Raw genomic sequence first — 20,749 nt, forward strand, 5'->3', positions numbered from 1 at the left:
CATAGAAAAGGTGAGCCCCAACTCTGGACGCCTCGGCACATGGTGTTCTGAGGAGGGTGCCTCCGAGACGGGTGAGTATTCTACGAATCAGCGAATGATTTCATGCCTTGTCTGCAATCCTGCACGCATTTTAAGAACCGTAGTTGGGGTTGGCATCGGCAATTCCACGGATGCGCGGGTTTAGAAGCTTGGAATGATCAAGCTCGTGGGCTAGTTGCAGTCTGAAGATAAGCATTGATGGCGCTTAATTCCCTATTGTGATTTCTGTTGGCTCCGGTGGTAGTATACATTGAGGGCCTTAAAAGCAAGGTATCGCAGAGAAAGTGGGTGTTCGTTGTGATTGGTGATGTACGGGACAGAATGGCTATGTTGCCAAGGCGATCAAGTCACAATGGGAAGGTCGAAGAATCCTTCTCGCATGCTTTCCAAAAGAAGATAGCATCAGGCAAACACCTACAGCCGACATTTCAATCTCAAAGTTTTCCATTGACAACTTCATACCATGTCATCCCCTTCGATCTCAACTTGCTCCCTCTGCACACATCATGTTTGGGTCGCGAAGTCCTCACTATGAGAAGGTTGCACACTCAGATACAGAGGCCGGTGAAGAAGCGCCACGACAATTGAAGAAGTCTTTCATATCAAGGTCTACGACCTACTTCAATTTCGGATTCTTTGTCGTGAATACAATAATATTTGTAACGACACTATGGGCAAATGGCCGAAAAGGCGCCAATTGGGCCCTCAAACAGACGAATTATGACAGTAATATTGAGCCCCCATGCTTTGCTGTGTTTATGTTGACATCACGAAGCTCCCTTGCTGGATCAGTTCACGTTCAAAATGACCGATGTCAAGCAAAATGCCAGTCTATTCAACGATCCATTCACAATATACAAAGCCGACCCATCCCCCGAGGTAGATGCAGCGTGGGATGCGATTGCAGACACACCAGTGCTTGTATTTTCAAAAGAGGATATTGTTAGAATTGGGAAGGATCCTGAATATACAACGTCAGTGCCGGAGGAATTTGGTTAGCAACCCTTTCAATCGTGGTTTACTTTACTCAGAGAGCTGATTTGGACGTAGGGTATGGGACAGACAAATACTTTGGAGTCATGGACGGCCAGCACCTGATACACTGCCTGGACGAACTGCGTAGATTTGCGCACTACGATTACTACTACCGTGAGAAGTGGGGAGATATGTCAAATATTCCTCCTATGCATGCTGCACACCGATCACATTGTATTGGTGTACTGCTGAATGCATTGAAATGCCAACCAAGCTTGAACATTGTGACTTGGACATGGATGGAGGACCAGCCAGAACCATTTCCAGACTTCAATGCTTGGAGAAAGTGTCAAAATACGGACGAATTGTTTGAGTGGATAGATAAGAGGCAAGTTTCCAGACAATCCATCAAGGACTGGGACTGGAAGAGGCCAGAAGGCCAGAAAGAAATTCCATTGCTCCCCCAACTGAAAGAAGAGGAGGGTAAAGGGGGAGAAAAACACGCAGACTTGGGCGTGGCACATAATCATGGGCAAGGACATACACACGACTCTTAGTGAGCGTTGGTAATCCAATGGTACTCTCAATGCCCTCCTAGAAAATTGCCATGCAATTGCTCGCCGAAGAAACCCCACCAGGCATGTTGAATGGGGTTGAGCTGACAAAAAATGACCACCTGCCCAATTCCTGGCATACCTTGGAGAGGCTTTCGAGATCGAATAGCTCACCAATGGGCATACCCCAGCCTGCAAGAAGATACTCATGCAACAAAAGCTTCACATCCTTAGGAGGGTACACTTCCCATCCGATCGAGTCTCCTGCAACTGCCGCAAAACCGCTATCCCAGTGCCATCGGATCATATCTTCCGTAACCTCTAACCCAGCATGTTCAGGAGTAGGGTTCGCTGCGTAGGCTTTCTTGTCTTCTTCGTTCATCTTAGTGTCCCATTCTCTTGTTATGCCGATCCTCACAAAAAGAATATCACCTTTCCGAAACTCAATGTTACACTCCTTCGCAATCTCCTTGATCTCCGACAATTTGACCTCATGTTTCGAAAACGACGAATACTGAATACCCTTCCGCTCGGCCCACCACGCATAATCAATGAGTACACCACGACCTGCTATACCTTCTTTCGCCCAATGGTGAATTCCGATTCTAGTGTTGCTTCTGTCCATAATCTCTGCAATGGTGGTCCCACCGTAAAAGACACGCTCAGTTCGCTCCTTTCCGCCTTCTGCCGGGTTTGGCATCGAAAAATGTCTGAGCCCATCCCATTGACTGCTTTGCTGTGGGTTGAAATTGTACGTGTCGTCGTAGATAACGCCTTCCAGAAGCGGGACAATGTTGTGCTCGCATGCTTTCCGATTGAAGCCCGCCGTTTCCAGCTTGGTGAGCTCCCAGTTTAAGCAAACCCTCCGCCCGGTCCGAATTTCTGCGGCGGCTCTAGCGACGACGTCAGGTGTGAGAATCGCGAGTTTTCCAAGTCCCTCTTCACGGCTTCCTGGGGTACCCTGCCAGACCCGCTTTTTGTCAGGGAGGGCATCGTACGGCGTGTCAAAGAGGGATGTCACGTTCTGCTCAGTCATCTCTTTTGGTGCTGGGGATTGTGATCGTCCAGGTATCCGTGTATGTGTATTAGTGTACTTGTATGTGAAAGGCGGTTTCGCTGGCCTTTTTTGGTCTCGGTTGTTGTTCGATTGTTGGCGAATGCGTGCTCGGGAACTAGAAACAATCGAGTTTAGAATATGCAATATCACACCATGATCCTTGAGCTTCGGAGGGACGGATTTTCAAACGTCTTTGTAAATCAAATACCCCATGTTGATTTGCTCCGAGACCAGCGCGACTCAGGAAACCTGACACAGTCATTAATATTGTATCATTGGAGGGGGAAAAGGGCCTACTTTTGTATCAGATGTTCAGGCACAGCAGCTCATCTGGGAAAATTATTCTTTACGCGTTTCTTGAACAATAAATACCCTCAAACGGATCACAACGGAAGCATGCGAGCGAAAGCATTGGGACGACAAGTTAGGATAGTTGTGGAGATAAAGAGGGCCTTCCCGGGATTAAGTGGGGACGGCCCGCGTCAGCTTGATGATATGTCATCGAAGTACTTTCTGTGTAGGTATGATTTCAATTCTAGGTCAGTAAATTCATCATGAAGCAATTGATGGTCACTAAAATGAAGAATATGCATGCACGCTCGTGATATCAATCTCGACCATTAATCGGACACGGAATGAGAGATATAATTTGTATGGTTTGTGATGTCTGAAGCGAATTGTCCTGAATTGTGGGCATTACTAAAATAAAACAGATAGATTTGTCGTCGTGAAAATTCACAATGAAACTCGCAACAATTGAATCATTGCTCTCCTCCTAGAAGTTGACACATGGTGCTACGGGGCACCGCATCATGCCTTTACCTTTTCATTCTGCAAGACAAAATCCCACATTGCATCCGCCGCTGTCTTCGCTCCATCCATGTTCCTGATAGTTTCGCCTAATGTCCTCGCATTGGCCGTGTAGTTCGGGTCATTCAAGATGGTCTTTACTGCTTGCCTGATTGCTTTGGCCTTCCAGAACTGTCTTTGAATTCGGATACCAGCTCCGGCGTTCATGACGTTGTCGAGATTGGTCTGCTGTTCGATCTGCAGCGCGACACCGACAACTGGTTTACCTGCTGCGACAGCAGTCTGTACGGTACCTTGGCCGCCATGGATCACAACAACATCGGCCAACTTGTTTGCTGCTGGTGCCGGAATGAATCGATCTGTCACTAAGATTCGTTTATCGCCAGCGGCCACCTTGCGAGCGTCCTCGACATTACATATTGAAGGCGATGCGAGCACCACGACATTCCAATCGTCGTCCTTGGACATTTTGAATGCTTTGATGGCCTCGAAAATCCAATCTTCCGTCCCAGAGCTACCCATCGCAACGAGAATGGCGGGGCCCGACCCCTGCTTCATGTGTGCCGCGATATCAGCATCAAGCTCTTGTTCGTTCTTTGCGTACAACGGACCCGCAATGACAATGTTCTCCGGAAGTCTATGAGCATAGTCTGCATGGAAAATGGGGTGATCGTTGACGATGTTCAGATCAGCCATGTTCATGTCGAATAGCGAAATAGGACCTTTGATTGGCCAACCGCATGCTGCAGCGGCAGCCCCGAGTCTCTTCTGGTGGAATATTGGGGCCTTCAGCATTAAGCCGCTGGCCCAATATGCGAGTCGCTGTCGAGCTGGTCGAGGTAATCTTGTGAAGAGTGGCATCATGTCGGGGAGATCTCTAATCAGTCCATTTCCAAAACTGCCAGGATGCAATGGCACCGGAAGGAAGTTGATAGTTCGCATGCCTAGCATGCGTGCTGCAAGGCTTGCCGGAGCCCACATGCCATGAAACACGACATCAGGCTGCAGTTCGCGCAGTGCTGCGAGCTGCCCTTCAATGAATGTTTGTGCGATCTCTTTCGAGCCAAAGAATTCGGGGAAGTCCCATCCAAGGTCGTGTGCAACGCTGATACCTTTTACTCGTGGCTGAGCGGCCGCAATGGGAAAGCCAGCATTTGTGATGAGGTGTTCGAATCGACTTCCGCACGACAGGAAGGTTATCTTGAGATCAAGCCCTGGTGGGCAACTATCCCGGAATGCTATGGCCATAGCGATTGCTCGCGTTGTGTCGCCAGCATCCTGAAAAGCAACGCTGACGACCATATGAAGATCCGAAGGTGCCATCTTCTTGAAAGAAATCTAGTCTTTGAGAAAGTGAATTGAATTAAAATGCGAAGATCTCAATTGCAAAGACCAGGGTCAAGATATATGTCTTCATCTATAGCCCAGCAATGGGTACCACGACTACGACTGATCGTCCGAGCCACATCCAGTAGATGCAGGACAGTAAGACATGAAATCCTTCCTCCGATGCTCACTCTCCAATTACAGTTACCCTTGTGCGACGTCAACTCCGTCGTTATTCCTCCCGAAACAGATCCACGCCGGGATCGCAAGGACGATAACGAGCCTCATACGCAGGCCTGCGTCAATTTACGAGATAATGGCCCGATTTGTGCAGTTTGTGCTAAGAATAAGATCACGGACTGCAGCCGTGGGGAACCGCAAAAAGCAGTTAGAAATTAGTGGGGTAAGCTCAGGTAGAAAGAGATGATAGCAAACGATCGGCGGGATGACGCTAGGTGAAGTGGTAGCTCACCATATGGCCAACGCCTAGGGCTGACCACTCGTTCTCACAGAAGTCGCAGTAACTACCGTGCGAATTATGAGGTCGCAATGTCAATGCATCACAAGGCATGAGGATGTCAACACAGAATTGTGCAGCAATGGCTGATGCAGGCCCCCCGAAATCCCTCAATCTGCACACTTTCGCTTCGAGCGTCCAACTGCAGCGACAAACGTGGGAGCTCGAGGCCACCCGCCGTCTGCTTATCATGGCCTGTCATCGAGGTCCCTATAAGCAATTGCTTGACGCTATCGGTCCAGGGCCAGCGTATCTTGATTGGCATGGCACATTCGTCTGTAGAACTACGCCAATTAATCGTCAGATTGGAAGCAATGCGAAGATCTCCCAAGCTTGTGGCTTGGATTGGCCAAGATTGATACTCCATGTCACTGCCAATTGCAACAAACTCTACCGTATCTCAGTTTCATAGTCCGATTGCGATTCGAGCTATATGTCCCGATGAAGCCGCTACATCCGTCCTAACAATGTTGAGGTTTCCAAATCGATGAATTTCAGTGGGCTTTTGGCAACCACGGTCTCTGGCCCTCGTACGGCTGAATCTGCCAACCGCGGCCTGGGCTTGGAAGTTGCACCTGTGCTACTCAGGGCTAGTCACGTCTCAGATGACAAGAATGTGAAAGGTGACTGCATCACGGAGCACAGCACTCGGATGCAAAGCACAAAGTCATAGTCAAATGCTCTGAGACTGTACGCTGTACAACATCCAACACTTAATTTGTTTGGGCGAGTAGTCGTCCAAATTACACGCGTTGATGGTGGTGTAGTAGATACTTATCCATATGCAGTCTGCAATTTATATTGGGTTGGTGATGTGGTGACCAAAAATCCCATATCAACCAGCGCTGATCAATACCATTGTTCTGGTATATTTGGACTGACCATGCTGAGATCCATGTCGTCGTTCGGGGAGGGGGAAAGCCGAACGATTTCGTCAAGTTTCTAGATGCTTATTCCATTGATGAATTCAGCTGCTGGTGGGGGTTCAGCCTGACAATGTCGCACGAGGCATGCATTGAAAGTGTTTCCCGTTGTCAGCGGATCAATCATCGTTCAACCTTCAGAACATGATCCACTGAAAGTTCAGAAAGTCGAGAAACCATGTATTGTGCTGCACATATTTCGGCTGTAGAATAGTAAAGGAAGGTTCCTTAATTAATGCATGTCAGAAAGCAACTCTCCTTACTGGTATCCAATGGATTTGCTCTTACGTGCAGCGGACACGCCTGGTTAAGGGGCATAATGGTGGCCTCAAGCTTTGAAGCGGCGAAGTCCCATCCTTTGGTATCAACGGTTGGATACGATCACTTACTTGCAGAACCACAACGTAAAAGTAACATCAATGACTATGAAATCAAAAGTCAACGCTATGCAAATATCAGACCCCAACAACGCCAAATGCGTGAAGATACTGAATCCTAGTAATGATCGTCGCTTTAAGTATGCCTCGTGATGTATCATCTTGAAGTCCTCTCAAGTTCTTCTCTCAGATCTGGATTCATCCTCTTGACAAGGACCCAAGAATACTCTCCCACCATTCGGTAGCTCTGCCTCCAACTCTTCCTCTTGTCCCTATTCGGTGGCTGCAGCAGCTCCCCAACGCCATCACCATCCCCAGATCTCGACTCCCCAGCACCTTCATTCACAGTGTCTAGACGTTCCTTCGTCAGAGCTACGCCATCATTCGCTTCTTCGTCCGATCTCTGTTGCACAGCAGGTTTCTGCATTCCCTCCTTGACACTCCTCCACTCCATTCCCAATGCCGCAGGTAGCGCTAGGCACGCCACAATCAAACACGCAAAGAATGGTCCATTAGTCAGCGCATAGTTATACGCATCGACAACCATCTCCCTCGCACTCCTAGGGACACCATCCAAAACCGCCGTCGCGCCCCCCTTGACAGCCGCCCTAGCATCAACGCCAGGAATCCCCTCCAGCCTCGCCACAAACTTATCAATGAACGTGTTTTGCCCCACAGCCACAAAGACTGCACCTCCTAGCGTCTGTGCGAGAGAGAGAAGTGCCGTGCCGGTGGGAATGTCAGGCTTGGGCAGGACGATCTGAATCGCGAGGTTGGGGTGCTGCATTGTGAAGCCAACGCCGAGGCCCAGTATGACTTGGTATGAGATCCAAATGCGTGCGGGGATGGGGATGTTCCATGTCGTGAGGAGACCTACGCCCACACTCATGAGAACGCTGCCGATGATCATGAACGGCGTGTAGTAGCCGATTCGTTGGACGAGAGCGCCCGAGAGGATGGATCCAACGACGACGGAGAGGACGAGCGGGATCGTTCGGATTCCGGATGCCATGGCGGAGAGGGACTGGATGGCTTGGAACCATAAGGGAATGTACATTGATACTGTGAGCATGGTTGCGCCGACGGCGAATTGAGAGAGTCCGCCGCAGGCGACACTTCGTTGGAAGAGCACGCGGGCGGGGACTGTAGCCGTGGTATTGCGAGTGTAGGCTTGCCAGGCGACGAAAGCAACAAATAGGACGGCGAATACGGTGAGGAGGGCGATGATGGTAGGGTCGCTCCAGGCGTATTCGGTGGCTCCCCATTCGAGCGCGAGGAGGAGACTTGTTATGCTGGGTAGGAAGAGAATCGTGCCCAGGGGGTCTAGCTTCTTGAAAAGATCGGCCCAGGTACCGCTTCTTTTCTCTTTGCTCTTATCTTCGATATTTAAGAGGAATACAACGGATGCTATCGTGATGGCACCGAGCGGTAAGTTCATGAAGAAACACCACCGCCATGTCGCTTTGGATCCCGTGAATGCACCTCCGAGTAATGGACCTGCAACAGATGCAACGCCAAAGCAGGCACCGAACAAACCCTGTAACAACGGTCTTCTATGCAGCGGCACAATCTCAAGGATGATCAAAATAGCTCCCGTGAATATGCCACTGCTTCCGAACCCTGCAATCGCCCGGCCGATGATCAGCATCAGTGAACTAGTGGCCGCGCCGCAGACTGCGCTCCCAGCCTCGAAAAGGAAGATCGAGGAAAGGAAGACGTGCTTGGTTGGGAAGAACGTATATACTCGGCCGTAGAGAAGAATGAAGCCGCAGGACGTGAGCATGTAGGCAGAACCATACCAGCCTATGTCGTCGATGCTGTGGAACTTGTTCGTGATGGCGGGTATGGCTGGACCCATGATCGTGCGGTCGAGTGCTACGAGGAATATGGCGATGTACAGCGATATGAGAATGAGTGCCAATTTTGCTGGCGGGGGATATTGCGTAGCTGGCTGTTCTTGAGTTGGCGCGGTGTTGTCTTCATCTTTTGATGGTAGTGGAGGCGTCGGTGCGCGAGTTACAGTACGAGATGTGTATCTCGATGTTCGCTGCGATTGGGAGACAGGTCGCGACAAGGGATACTCGTCTGGGTCAAGCGGTTCGAAAGAGAAGGTGCTGGTAGCCCTTCTGTGACTACTCTCGAAGTCCTCCTTCTCCTGCATGCTCAGGCTGTGGAGCAAATCTTCGATGACATCGCGTGATTCTCGACCTTTCTTCTGGAGGGAGACAGCCGAATCTGTGATGTCAAAGTTCGTACGCGTCGGTGTAGAACACGAAGTCGACGGAACTGCTGGTGGAGTTGGAGCTGTGAGGGCATTGTATGTCTGCGGGTCCATGCCTGAGTGGGTATGGTGATTGGAATTGAAATTGGACAGCGAAGAGTGTGGTCTTGAGGGCCCCGCCGAGTTGAGCTCGTGAGCCCTATCTGCGTTGATAGTATTCGTGTCCGGGAATGGAGGCACTTCGTCCTCTTCGTCATACGTTGAACGTGACATTCTGGTGTGCAATAGGCCGAGAAACTTCTCAGATTGTGATTGAATGTGATATAGGTAGTTATGTGTACCTCAGAGGCAGGCCGCACAAGAAGTCACTACCAGTCAATCCGTACATCCGAACTTCAGAAGCTTGCGATGATGTGTGCCGGAAAGTCGAAACGACCCCGAGTATGAAGACAACGATCCCAGCGTTGCAATATCAGCTCATCAGCACCCACCCACTCCACATCAGGCGCATGAGCTCATGAGCATCGTAACGAACCCTTCGAAGTCCCGATTCACCGACTCCCAAGGACAGCACTCCACACCCTCATGATGTCCATCATGCTCATCTCATCCCGCTTGCCCCTAAAAAGAACCTACCTACCGAGATGACTCTTGGAAATATTTGCTAGGCAGGCGAATATCGAAAATTGCAAAAACAAAAAACACCAATCAATGATCGTGGGGCGGAAACATTGCATAGTGTTGCATGGCGGATCTGCAAGGTCGGAGAATGGATATGGGGATCCGGTCCGGGGTGGCTGTATTACATTATCGGGCGCTGATGCGGCAAAGCGACGAAGATCAGAGAGAAGGATCAGAAATTGATTACAATAGGAATGCAAGCATGCCGCTGAGCTCCGTGTTAGCGTGATTGGGAAGCATGTGGTATTGTCCATAAAGGGTGGGCATGTCGTTGGACGGAGGATGGGGAGGTACTTCTAGCGTGGGTGCTAAAGAGATAAAAGTCTCCAGCCAACTTGTCATATTATCTGCAGCGACTATTGAAAGTCGGAGACTCTGATATAGCGATTCACCGACTCGGGAATTGAGAATTGAGGACTGCATACTAAGAGTGTGGACGCAACGCGAGTCTAGCAGAAGCAGTAGACGGAAATCAAGCAATTCACATTGTCATGTCGCACAGACCCGGCCAGGTCCAAGTCAAGTCCGGAGTCTCCAATCTTACAGCATCTAACTCTTGCACATACTCAATAGTTACTCAAGATGGAACAATTCGTAAAGCGTATCATAAATCGACGTTCGCTGGCTTCACATCACTAATACTATATACAAAAGATTGGTTCGTTCTTACAAGACTCCAATGATGCAAATCCTACCCGCATTTCCATTTTCAGGTCGCCCAAGCATTGCGCTCAAAATCTCGCTTCGACTTTCTGCTCAGTGTCTTGGATAGCCCACTCACTCCTTGCAGTACGCGACCTGACGGAGTCGACCTGCTCCTTGGTGAAGCCCTTTGCTTGTGTGGCAGGGTTGTATCCGAGACCGTTCGCCTTGCCGACCTCTGCGTCCGACAGGTCTGTCGCCGCCTTACCATCGGCCCTCTTGTAGACGGTGCACACCACTGCACCACCGAGACCAAGGTTGTGCTGAAGAGCGACGGTGGTGTCCTTGACGGAACGGTTGTTGGCCCATCCACGCATGTGCCAGACGAGCTCTGCGCACTGAGCAAGGCCAGTGGCACCGAGCGGGTGTCCCTTGGAGATGAGACCTCCAGAGGGGTTGATGACAACTTTGCCGCCATATGTAATGCCACCCTTTCGGACGAGCTCGTGAGCCTTACCGCGGGGTGCCAACCCAAGGGCCTCGATTGTGACCATCTCGTTTGCAGAGAAGCAGTCGTGCAACTCGCAAACCTTGACATCATCAGGAGAGGTGTTGGCCTCCTTCAAAGCGGTCTTGGCTGCAAGCTCGCTCATGGAGTATCCGATCAACTCAATTGCGCTGCGGTTGAAAAGATTGGGAGTGTCTGTAGCGAGACACTGTCCGGCGATGAGGATAGCTTGCGACTTGAGCTCTGGTCGCTTGTCGAGGAAAGCCTGTGAGACGAGGACGGCAGCAGCGGATCCGTCGGAGGTAGGGCAGCACTGAAGCTTGGTGAGGGGCTCATGGATCATGGGCGCCTTCACGATCTGCTCGAGAGTGTACTCATCTTGGAACTGGGAGTATGGGTTGTTCTTGGAATGGGCATGATTGACGCGGGCAATCTCAGCAAAGTCCTCGAGCTTGGAACCGTACCTATTTCAATGGATGTCAGCGTTTAATATCCTATGCGCGAATAGAGGACCAAAGGGTCGCACTCACTTCTCCATGTGCTCTCGTCCTGCATTACCGAACATCTGTGCTGCACCTGGGGCCTTGGTGATACCCCTAGTTTCCTTCATGATCAAGCTGCTGGTTCCGGTAGGGTTTGCCCTATCCTGGAAGAATGTCTGCAAGCTACCGGGGAACATCTTTTCGAAGCCGACAACAAGCACGCAGTCTGCAGCACCATGCGCAATCATGTTCCTTCCCATGTAGAGACCTGTGGAACCCGTAGAGCAGTTGTTGTTGACATTGTAGACGGGAATGCCAGTCATACCGAATTGGTAGAAGACGCGCTGGCCGCAGGTAGAGTCGCCATAGCAGTAGCATGCGACGCCTTGGTCGACCTCGTCGTAGTTGATATGCGCATCGAGCATGGCCTTGACACCAGCCTCGAAACCAAGCTCGGGGTAGTCAACCTTGCCGCGGGGCTTGATGAACTTGGTCATGCCCACACCGAGGACGTAGACGGGTTGCTTTTGGCCGACCATGGTGGCGGTTGTGAGTATGAGAATGCGGTGTAAGATGGGATGGCTTCTCGATGGAATTGATCAAAACTCGCGAATGGGGATGCAGATAAGAATGAAGTTTGCAAACAGCGCCTTCGACGAACCTGTACGATATAGTAAGAGGAGGGGATAGGAGAAGTGGGTGTGAATGGGAAGGATTGACAAGATAAGTAGGTACCTGGTTGGTAGTTATCTATTCGTTACGGGTAGAGGAACGTGGAGAAGGCGTGAACCGAGGCAGGTTCCATTTGGGGAAAACGCGGGGACCGTCACGGCTACTACGCCCAACTGCTTTCTATCCACCCATCGACCAACAAAAGTCGACGGTTATGAATAGCCGACACTCATTCCATGTGCCTTGATTGCCGTAGCCGTAGCCTCATCCGCCACCATTAACCAGTGGCACATCATAACCACCACATCCAACATTTTCGTCCTTAAATAATGATAATAATCCTTCCGAGATGCGTAGATTCAGCTACTACTGCCAGCCTTTCACTGATGCAACAAGCTTTCGGCTTGTGGTACATGACAATTACAGGATAGGGCCACTGTGAGCCGAGCGAATGATCTGACTACTGACCAGCATAGCTCTAGTCAGGTCTCTGTCGCCTGTGGCACTGGGAATATCTGTCCCCGGTCAGCAATAATACCGTGAAGACCGAGTACTTCTAGTACCCCAATAGTAATCATCTCAACGGCAAACGTCCAAGCCTTGTTGAATTACCGTAAATTGCCGATTAGTCCCCATGGTACTCATAGTCGTGTTCGAATAACACGCATGTGCACGTTTCCGACGCCTCTCCAGGTGCATGATATGATTCAAAGATGATATATTATAAACAATTGTTGGGCGTCATTTATCGACATGTAGTTGATGGCAGTATACACAATGAGAAAAGTCTCAGAAAATTAGACTCGTGAGTCTGGATATCGTTCAAAATGCACCTGTCCACCCACGATGCTCCCTTCCCATATGTACCTTGATCCTCATTAAAAATTCCGAAATTTCGGTCCGTTTCCCATGATGATGTACAAAAAGGAAAATGTCGAAAGCGCGTGCGTCGCTGTGCGAGGCTGGGGATATCTCCCATGAAATCTATAACGCCATGTTCTTAACTCCATTCAGTTATGCAAGACACTAAAAAATAAAAATAAAAGCTCGTTCAGCCATCGTAGAACATCGTCATCAGGAAATGATTTTGAAGATCGTCCGTGCTCATGTTGTCCGATGATTAGCTCTTCCGTTGGGAGCTCCTTCAAGCCATATAGGCATGGTCTCAAAGGTAGGACTGTCGTCGTAGGTTGGGAAGCTAGATGGAGACTCAACGGCTCCAGTAGTTGGGCGACTTGTCGGCGTCCTGGCTTCCGTCCAACTGGACCGTTCTCGATGCTCACAGGGCGGCGAATCTGGGGGAGCACCTTTGTTGCCACTGATGCTGAGGCGCTTGAAGATAGCTGAGAACATTCTCTTCTTCTCGCTTGTCGGCATTGATTCTTGCCGAGACCGTTGCTCTAGTTCGCTCTCTCTGCGCGTTCGTTCGTCCCTCACCGGATCCGATAGCTTTCTTGCTATAGAATATAGATTGAGCCAAACAGGGAATAAAGTACCAGCAGCATAGAACGCGATCACAACACAGAACGCATACTGGGCATTGTGGGCTTTCAAGGCCCCGTACATGATTGGGGGTACGATAGCCCCGCCGCCAATTGCTGCCGTCAGAAGAGCAGAAGCGTCTTTGGTATGTTTGCCCATACCACGAAGGGGCTGAACAAAGATGTATGCAAATAGCGGACCTTCGAAAAACATCAAAAGCACGATCATGGCTGCTGGAACCATGTCATGCCCTGCCATGACTGCAGCTGCAAATGCGATCGCACCAAGGTAAAAGAAGAGTAAGAGGTAACGAGGCTTGATCCATATGTTCAAGAATGCTGCGAGGAAGCGACCTACTGCAAAGCCGGTGTGACCATAGGCTTGGTGCGAGACAGTCTCCAACCCTGGCGCAACGCGCTGAGTGAGAGCTGCAAAAGTCGTAGAAACAGATTCCTGGCCTCCAACGTAGCAAAACTGCGAGAAGATAGCAATTCCTAGCGTAATGTAGATGACCTTAACCTTTGAAGTACCTAGCGATATTTCGGCGTCGCGCGGTATCGGAAGTCTGGCCGATGCATCTTCAAGCTCTTTATCCGTAGCTTCGGGTAGGGGGACGTAGTAATAACAAATCGCGAGAATGACGGTGAATATGGAAATCCCAAGATACGTCCATTGGACATCGATCAAACTGTTTGGCGACGCCTTGAACAGAACCTTCTTGGCGAGGAGTGGCGAGAGGATGCTACCAACGGCCTGTACACCCTGAGATAGATTCAATCTGACTTCGGCATACTCGGGCGGCCCGCAAAGCGCAATGAAAGGATTTGCGCTGATCTCGAGTGTGGATAGGCCTAGTCCAACGATGAAATTCGATATGAGGAAAGCGGGAAACGAGGTGAGAACAGCAGAGGGCCAGAACACGAGGGTACCGCAAGCATAAATGAGAAGACCAACAGTGTAGCAAGCCTTGAAGCCCCAGTAACGAAAGACCAAGCGGCCAAAAGTCAAAGGACCCACAATGTACCCTACATAGTATGCTGAGTGCTGGGCTACCGTCTGACCATGGCTCATATTGGCGATCTGTTGAAAGCGGGCGTTCAGGGCGTCTAGGAGCCCATATGCAAAGCCCCATATGAAGAAGAGGAGGGTGACCATCAGTATAGGGAAAATGGATTCACGATTGGTCCTCAGTGTGATATTCTTTCTTTTGCCAACATTGACGAAATCAAAAAATGGCACCGATCCCCGTCGAGTGCGCCCACCTGTATTATAGGTTGCAAAGGTGGTCATCTGTTGGAGCTGTGGCATCTCGTTCGAGTTAGGCGTCGTTAAGAAATCCATCATGTCTATATGCTCTTCTGGGCCATGTTGTGGGGCTGGCATTGCGACGGGAGGTGGTCGTGTGGTTAGGGGAGAAACTGGGGGCTGACAGGGGTCGGACTGGTTAGATCTTCCTCGCGAGCCAGATCCGGGGCCGATTATATCGGGATGAAGTACCATGTCGTCGCTGGTGTTTGTCGTGCTCTTGTCGCGGATGGTATGATCCAGGATCCAGTGTGGCAGGAACCGAGAGGCCAATGGCTTCAACGCCGGAACGCAACCACACATGATTCCGACATTGATCTCAATTGCGCTCCACATGAATGACAACGATGCGTACCAGGAAAAATCATTTGCATCTCTCGAATCTGTGTTGTCTTCAGCCTGGTGCATCTGGACAGCGCGGAGATTATCCCTGGCTGCCTTTTGTAGATAGGCGATGCGAACGACATCAACCACAGCCACAAAGATACCAAATCCGAACGTAACAACGAGAATAGTCTTTTGCTTCTTGGGTAGTCGCATGCTAGTAAGAATCGGCATGGGTAGAAACAAGATCGCAAGATCGGTGATGATGTTCAAAGGCGCAGAAGACAGATAGATTGTGACAATGCTGGTGCAGGATGCGGTGTCTGGCGTGGGTGAAAGGTAGGCGGCAGAGACTGGTGAGCATTGCAGTGTGTTGAGCAGAGTCAGGGCGAGTCCACCGACATTGACGACGACCATAGTAGCAATTGTCGCCCAACGGAATACCTTGTGCGTCTTTGACAGCGTTAAATAAAAGGTGAGGATCGAGGTCTTGGTCGCCATGAGGGCCGGGTTGTACAGGACGGAAAAGACGTAGGCAGTTTTCTTCATCGGTGAAGACCAGTCGCGGGGAATGTCATGCTCATGACGACCGAGCCCATATCGAGTACCATAACATATGCTAAACGATGTGCCGAATGCCAATATCCATGCAAGAATCATGAAGTAGTCGTCCCATCCTGGCTTCTTTACAATCCCAAATCTTGATATCAAACGGAAGAGGACGAAAACCGTACAGCATACAAGGGTGGCAGCGGTGACGGCGAGTACGGCAGGTCCACGGGTCACCAGTTCGTCGGTCGCCATCTTGTGCAGTTGTCGTGAGGCGATCTAGTACAGATCATGGCTCTACCCAACCAAGGATGAGGTCAGAGGCTGTCTATCTTGAATGTAGTCGATAGCTCGCGCAGAGATCGAATCGAGGCATCCTCCGCCAGTCGCAGATGATTGATATTGATACAGGGAGATGACTGTGGAGGCGACAGCGAGAGGACGTAAGGAAGGTTTTCGAGTGGAAGAAGGATGACTGTGTTTGGTGGAAAGGCGATCCAAGATCCAGACAGATCGGTGGGTACGATGGTCAAATGGCCAGATGGTCGATGGAGGACGAAGACTCGAGATTGATGGGTTGACTGGGAGGAGCAAGAATATGACCAGTGCAGGCTCTGACTAGTGCCTGCTAAACAGCGACCGGATGAAGGACCAGTTGCCTGGTGCTGGGTACCAGGGTCCGAAGTAGATCCCCAGAATACTGCCGCGTCGGTGTCTGTGTGGTGCGTGCAGACGCGGGAGAGGGAGAGGGAGAAAGAGGGAAGACTAATCAGCAATCATGAAAAGCGAAAGGAGGGAGGGAGTGGAGTGTCATAGCCGACGGATGGAACGAGGTGGCATGGTTCCGAGAGCCTCGTGCGATGGAGGGGGGCAATGGACGCCGTATTGGGTCCGAAAGACGATAGTGTATGAGCGTCATTGGGAAGAGATTCAGAGGACGGAAGAGGAGTGGGAGGACCAAGTCACCGTCACCAAGAAAGAGAATTGGCCGAGAGTGAAAGGAAAGAGGATCTGGGTTTTTCTGCGGAGAAGATGACGACGGTGGGACGGAAGATCCCTGACTAGCGCTTGTCCTAGTTTCGTCTAGTGTCTTTGCCCCATCTTTCCACTTTCCACCTCCCATCACGATTCACCATCGACAATCAGACTATTACATACATCTACACAATACTACATCGTACTGACAACTGCGAGTATGAGTACCGCTCCCTGATAACAAGGTAGTATTGTAAGTGTAGAGGAAGAAAGGCTGGAAACAATTAAACATCGCGGAGCTCTGTTGGAAGCCAAGACCTACCCTACTATGCTACTCCGTACTCTTCAGCTAACTATTCCTCCAGACTAAGAAGCATCTACCTATGAGGTGACCGCAAAAAGACATAAACTACCCGCCTCCAGCCACTTGGTCAATCGCCCTGGCTAACTACTCCATAGCTGATGCCAATTATCTAAACTTCAAAGTACCTGAAAACTTCATATCGATTATTGACTTCTGCTTCCCATCTTCCTCACCATGATCAGTCCCTTGCTAGGTCACGTAACCATCACAAACGCTCTCAGTCAGACCAAATCGAATCCCTACATACGAGGTATCTCGATCTGATCAAAGCATGCAATAATCATCCTTCATATCATATATCATTGATAGCCAGCCAACCATCGATATCCAACTAACGGAGATCATCAATCTCTGCGGGGTATCTTATCCTGCTCCCCAGTGACCAGCTAGCAGCCAGTTCGACACGAGCCGTGATATGCACGCATGCATACATGACATGATGAGAGTGAGCACCATCATTGAAGATCTCACATCAAACGAACCCCAACATTGAGGTTGGGGCGCCTGCGATCCCCCTCCAACTCCCATCTCTGCCCAATGGGGAGCCGGGATAGTACGCAAATCCAACACTTCTCAACACCACCCTCCAACGTCCTCTTTAAATCCCTCTTACACCAAACAAGAATAATGATGCGACCAAGTCTGTGGTTCTGTTGGGTTTGTTGGAATGATACGGAGTATAGAGTACGATCGCGTTGATTGAGCAAGAACTACCACAAGCATCACCGTCATCTTCTCCATAATCATTATTATCATCATGCGCTTCATTGTGCTGCGTTTCGCTGGGCCAACTGCCTTGCACATCGTTATGCAGCCCGTCGTACACGCTACCTGATCGAATTCCTTCCCCAGCCGTGCGCGCGCACACAGCGTGCGCCTGTCGCGTGGTGCTTACGTCCTGGCTCAGTCCGTCTGCAGTCTACTCTACTCGTACCTACGCTTTGAATGTAATGGTCTCTCGTAGTGGTCTCTTCCCCCAAATCCGTTGCAATGACTTCCCGCCAAGCGTCACACTTGGGTACGCCTGGTCTACCGCGGAGGGTAGCATCTTGCGCACCGGTCAAAAAGTAGCTCAAAGGCATGCGAGCAATCCGGCATGAGCGAGCATACGAGCAGGTCGCCCTACTTTTCGCGGCACCGCCTTTCTACTCCGTAATAGTCCATACCCTTTCTCCTACTCGTCCCGTACTCTTAGACTCGGTGTCGATTCGGCCACTCCACTATTCTCTCAATACACAGGCCCACATCTTGCCTTTTCTCTTTTGTCGCCCCTTTCGGTAGTTCTTTTGAGCGTGCAAGGGAAAAAAAAAAGCATTAGAAATCGAAATTCCTACCATACGGACGAATGTTCTCGTCCTTTGCAATACATAAATAGAAGCTCAACAAAACGAACGCCAAATACTGCGTCACGATCGTCAGCATCATCACCACGAAACGAGACTGAGATACGAGTACGAAAACAAATAGATAGACACCAAGACATGACCAAACAAGACATGACCAAACAAGACATACAAATGGTCACATGAACCAAACCGAAACCCAGTCATCAGTCTCGCCTCTTAGGCTTACGGTTTACCTACACTTACCTGGCTGGCCCCTCCCCTTCGACGCAGCGCAATCTCTGGGTTGTACCGGCCTAACGAATGCGCCGCACACCTGGCCTCTAGGCTCTCATCCGACTCGACCTCAAGCTTCGCCGCAGCCTCGAGCCTCGCCGCAGCCTCGAGCCTCGCCGCAGCCTCAATATCCACTTCTACTAAACCAGAACCCTTGTCCAGAACAAATCTCGTGACTGCAAACCTAACTGCGACGACAAACTCACCACGTAACACTCTCGTGGTCTTCTTCACAGTCAGTGACAACCAGCCAACCAGCGAACTAACTAAGACTCATACCCATTCATCCATCTCCCCACAGCATCCGATCTCAACACAGGCCGTGCAACTAATTCCGCTCCGTGGAGGACCGAAAAGAGACGGACCCTGACTAACTACTCCATACTCGTGCTACGCTTTCTCTTCCTAGATCTGGAGCGGGAATAATTGTGGATGGTTCAGGGTCCTTCTACTTGCTCTTGGTAGCCAGCTCGGTGGCCTGAAGGTAAGGTCTGGTGCTGTCTGTTCTTGCGCATGGTCGATCGGCCATTCCTCGACCATGTCAGGTAGGATGAATGGAGAAACAAAGTATTGTGGAGAAGCGACTCGACCCTATACGCGAAAACAAATCATCCAATTAAGTCATAGGATCATCACCAATGCGAATCAAGTCAGGGAAAAGAAAGGCAAGTTTTGTGTGAAGGTTTATGAAATGCAGACAAACGCTCCATTCAGATGATATCAATTACAAGAAACGACAACCCTATCAACACCCCCTGTTCCCCAGGCCTGGGAAACAGCTCCCTCATTTATTATGATCCACCTCCCTCGGCTTTGGTATCTCCAAACTTCCCCAACTCTCTGCGCCTAAAACATACACAATCCTTTTCCCCCTGGCTTCAGCTTGAGCTTCTTACAAGAGACCAGCAACACCCATGAGGAGAGCCATGACGCCGCCAGCAGGGGCGATCAAGGCACCGGCAGCACCAGGGCTGTTGGTGGCGGACTGAGCAGCATTGGTTCCGGTAGCGGTGCTCCAAGCATCAGAGTTGGTAGCGGTAGGGGTGGAGGAGCCAGCAGAGCTGGGAGGAGCAGTCTTTCCAGCGGCAGCGGCAGAGGACGAAGAAGCGGCCTTAGCACTGTAATCACGAATCAGTACACGCGCACGCAACCAAAGAGTTATTACATAGGAGGGAAACTTACGGAGCGGCAGCGTCGCAGTAGCTCCTGACCTGTTGGTCGACGGAGAACTTCTCGGGGAGCTTGGGGCAGTTGTTGTAGCAAGTGGCGAGGTTGGTGTAGTTGTCGCAGAGGCAGATCCAGTCGTTTCCTTTGCAGTTGTCGATCTGCTTCTGGATGCCCTCCTTACAGGCGTCGACAATGTTCTGGGCGTCGCAGCCTCCGGTGGAAGCTGGGGCGGCGGCAGAGGAAGTCTGCGCGGCAGCGAGGCTGCTGAGAGCGGCGATGGCGAGGACGGTGTAACGCATGGTGATGATGGTAGTAGTTGGTGGTTGTGTTTGAATTGATTGATCGTATGAGATGATGGGATGGGATAGAATGCTTTTTGATTGTTGACGATGATTAAAAAGTTGTTATTGTGAAAAGGAGCCCAAAGCGAGTGATGGGTCGATTGTTTTTATCCCTGAGGAAACGAAGAATGTAGATGCAGGAAGTAACGTTCAACGACAGACGGAGAGACGAGAGAGAGAAGGAGAGGAAGAAGGAGTAGTCAGTAAAGTAAGAAAGTAGTTATTAGTAGAACAAGGGCGCGGAAGGGGGTCACACTTTCTCCTAACAACACAACACGACACAACACGAAACGAAACAGACGACGAAGAGAGTCAGCCATTGATTATTGTTATTACCCTACCAACCCTACCTACTCCGTGCAGTACATTACCACCCTTTCCCTATTCCATTCATTCCCTTGCTCATGTGGCTCGGTCTTTGCCCGTCTCCCGTCGGCTCCTGCTCTCCTCATTCGCCTCTCCTCAATCCCGTTTGCCCTGTGCTGGATTGAAATTGTATGGATGGGAGTAAACTAACTACACTGTATATTGGTCGAGCATAACAATTATCGTGAGACTAACCCCAAATGGGGCGTTCGATCGCTGCTACGAGAATAGTTCCCCTAGTTTTCCCCCTTACATCTCTCAACGCACAAGCCACAATACAATCCAGCAGCCAGCCAGCCCAGCCTGGACATGGGAAGACGGGGACTGGGACTGGAAGGGGGATTGGAATTGGGGAGTTGAAAGTTGGGGAGAGACGGAGACAGGACCAGATTAATCTACTGGACGCTTTTCCTGTTCATCCAGAGTACGCAAGTATCGTGGTATAACCATAACTTAACATGTCTCTCCCGTTG

At 50.3% G+C, this 20,749-nt stretch overlaps 7 protein-coding genes across 7 annotated transcripts; 1 reads left to right on the top strand and 6 right to left on the bottom strand.

Annotated features, from left to right (window-relative positions):
- Positions 1-456: 456 nt before the first annotated feature.
- Positions 457-1,571, top strand: BU24DRAFT_449707 (uncharacterized protein; the record flags this gene model as incomplete). The annotated part of the gene is made up of 3 exons (XM_033530968.1): positions 457-765; positions 815-1,033; positions 1,090-1,571. Exons 1-3 carry the CDS (start codon positions 546-548, stop codon positions 1,569-1,571), a joined length of 921 nt encoding a protein of 306 aa, XP_033386541.1. The 5' UTR covers positions 457-545.
- BU24DRAFT_389955 (uncharacterized protein) lies at positions 1,160-3,028 on the bottom strand. Its single transcript, XM_033525064.1, has 2 exons — positions 2,923-3,028; positions 1,160-2,874 (listed from the first exon to the last, which is right to left on the bottom strand). The coding sequence occupies exon 2, from the start codon at positions 2,602-2,604 to the stop codon at positions 1,609-1,611; it is 996 nt and encodes a 331-aa protein (XP_033386542.1). The 5' UTR covers positions 2,605-2,874; positions 2,923-3,028; the 3' UTR covers positions 1,160-1,608.
- A 293-nt stretch (positions 3,029-3,321) lies between these two features.
- Positions 3,322-4,758, bottom strand: BU24DRAFT_408138 (glycosyltransferase family 1 protein; the record flags this gene model as incomplete). The annotated part of the gene is made up of 2 exons (XM_033525843.1): positions 3,322-3,324; positions 3,448-4,758. 2 exons carry the CDS (start codon positions 4,756-4,758, stop codon positions 3,322-3,324), a joined length of 1,314 nt encoding a protein of 437 aa, XP_033386543.1.
- Positions 4,759-6,644: 1,886 nt separating this feature from the next.
- Positions 6,645-8,739, bottom strand: BU24DRAFT_440864 (major facilitator superfamily transporter; the record flags this gene model as incomplete). The annotated part of the gene is made up of 2 exons (XM_033530393.1): positions 6,645-6,850; positions 6,925-8,739. 2 exons carry the CDS (start codon positions 8,737-8,739, stop codon positions 6,752-6,754), a joined length of 1,914 nt encoding a protein of 637 aa, XP_033386544.1. The 3' UTR covers positions 6,645-6,751.
- A 1,346-nt stretch (positions 8,740-10,085) lies between these two features.
- Positions 10,086-11,863, bottom strand: BU24DRAFT_368564 (thiolase-like protein). The gene is made up of 2 exons (XM_033524374.1): positions 11,161-11,863; positions 10,086-11,094 (listed from the first exon to the last, which is right to left on the bottom strand). The coding sequence occupies exons 1-2, from the start codon at positions 11,649-11,651 to the stop codon at positions 10,212-10,214; spliced, it is 1,374 nt and encodes a 457-aa protein (XP_033386545.1). The 5' UTR covers positions 11,652-11,863; the 3' UTR covers positions 10,086-10,211.
- A 618-nt stretch (positions 11,864-12,481) lies between these two features.
- On the bottom strand, positions 12,482-15,960 carry BU24DRAFT_167121 (MFS general substrate transporter). Its single transcript, XM_033521453.1, has one exon. The coding sequence runs from the start codon at positions 15,697-15,699 to the stop codon at positions 12,889-12,891; it is 2,811 nt and encodes a 936-aa protein (XP_033386546.1). The 5' UTR covers positions 15,700-15,960; the 3' UTR covers positions 12,482-12,888.
- A 2,998-nt stretch (positions 15,961-18,958) lies between these two features.
- Positions 18,959-20,049, bottom strand: BU24DRAFT_421221 (uncharacterized protein). The gene is made up of 2 exons (XM_033527671.1): positions 19,585-20,049; positions 18,959-19,520 (listed from the first exon to the last, which is right to left on the bottom strand). The coding sequence occupies exons 1-2, from the start codon at positions 19,866-19,868 to the stop codon at positions 19,295-19,297; spliced, it is 510 nt and encodes a 169-aa protein (XP_033386547.1). The 5' UTR covers positions 19,869-20,049; the 3' UTR covers positions 18,959-19,294.
- Between the last annotated feature and the right edge of the window lie 700 nt (positions 20,050-20,749).

The sequence above is a fragment of the Aaosphaeria arxii genome (assembly GCF_010015735.1).
Source record: "Aaosphaeria arxii CBS 175.79 unplaced genomic scaffold BU24scaffold_3, whole genome shotgun sequence".
In the NCBI taxonomy this organism is placed as follows: domain Eukaryota; kingdom Fungi; phylum Ascomycota; class Dothideomycetes; order Pleosporales; genus Aaosphaeria; species Aaosphaeria arxii.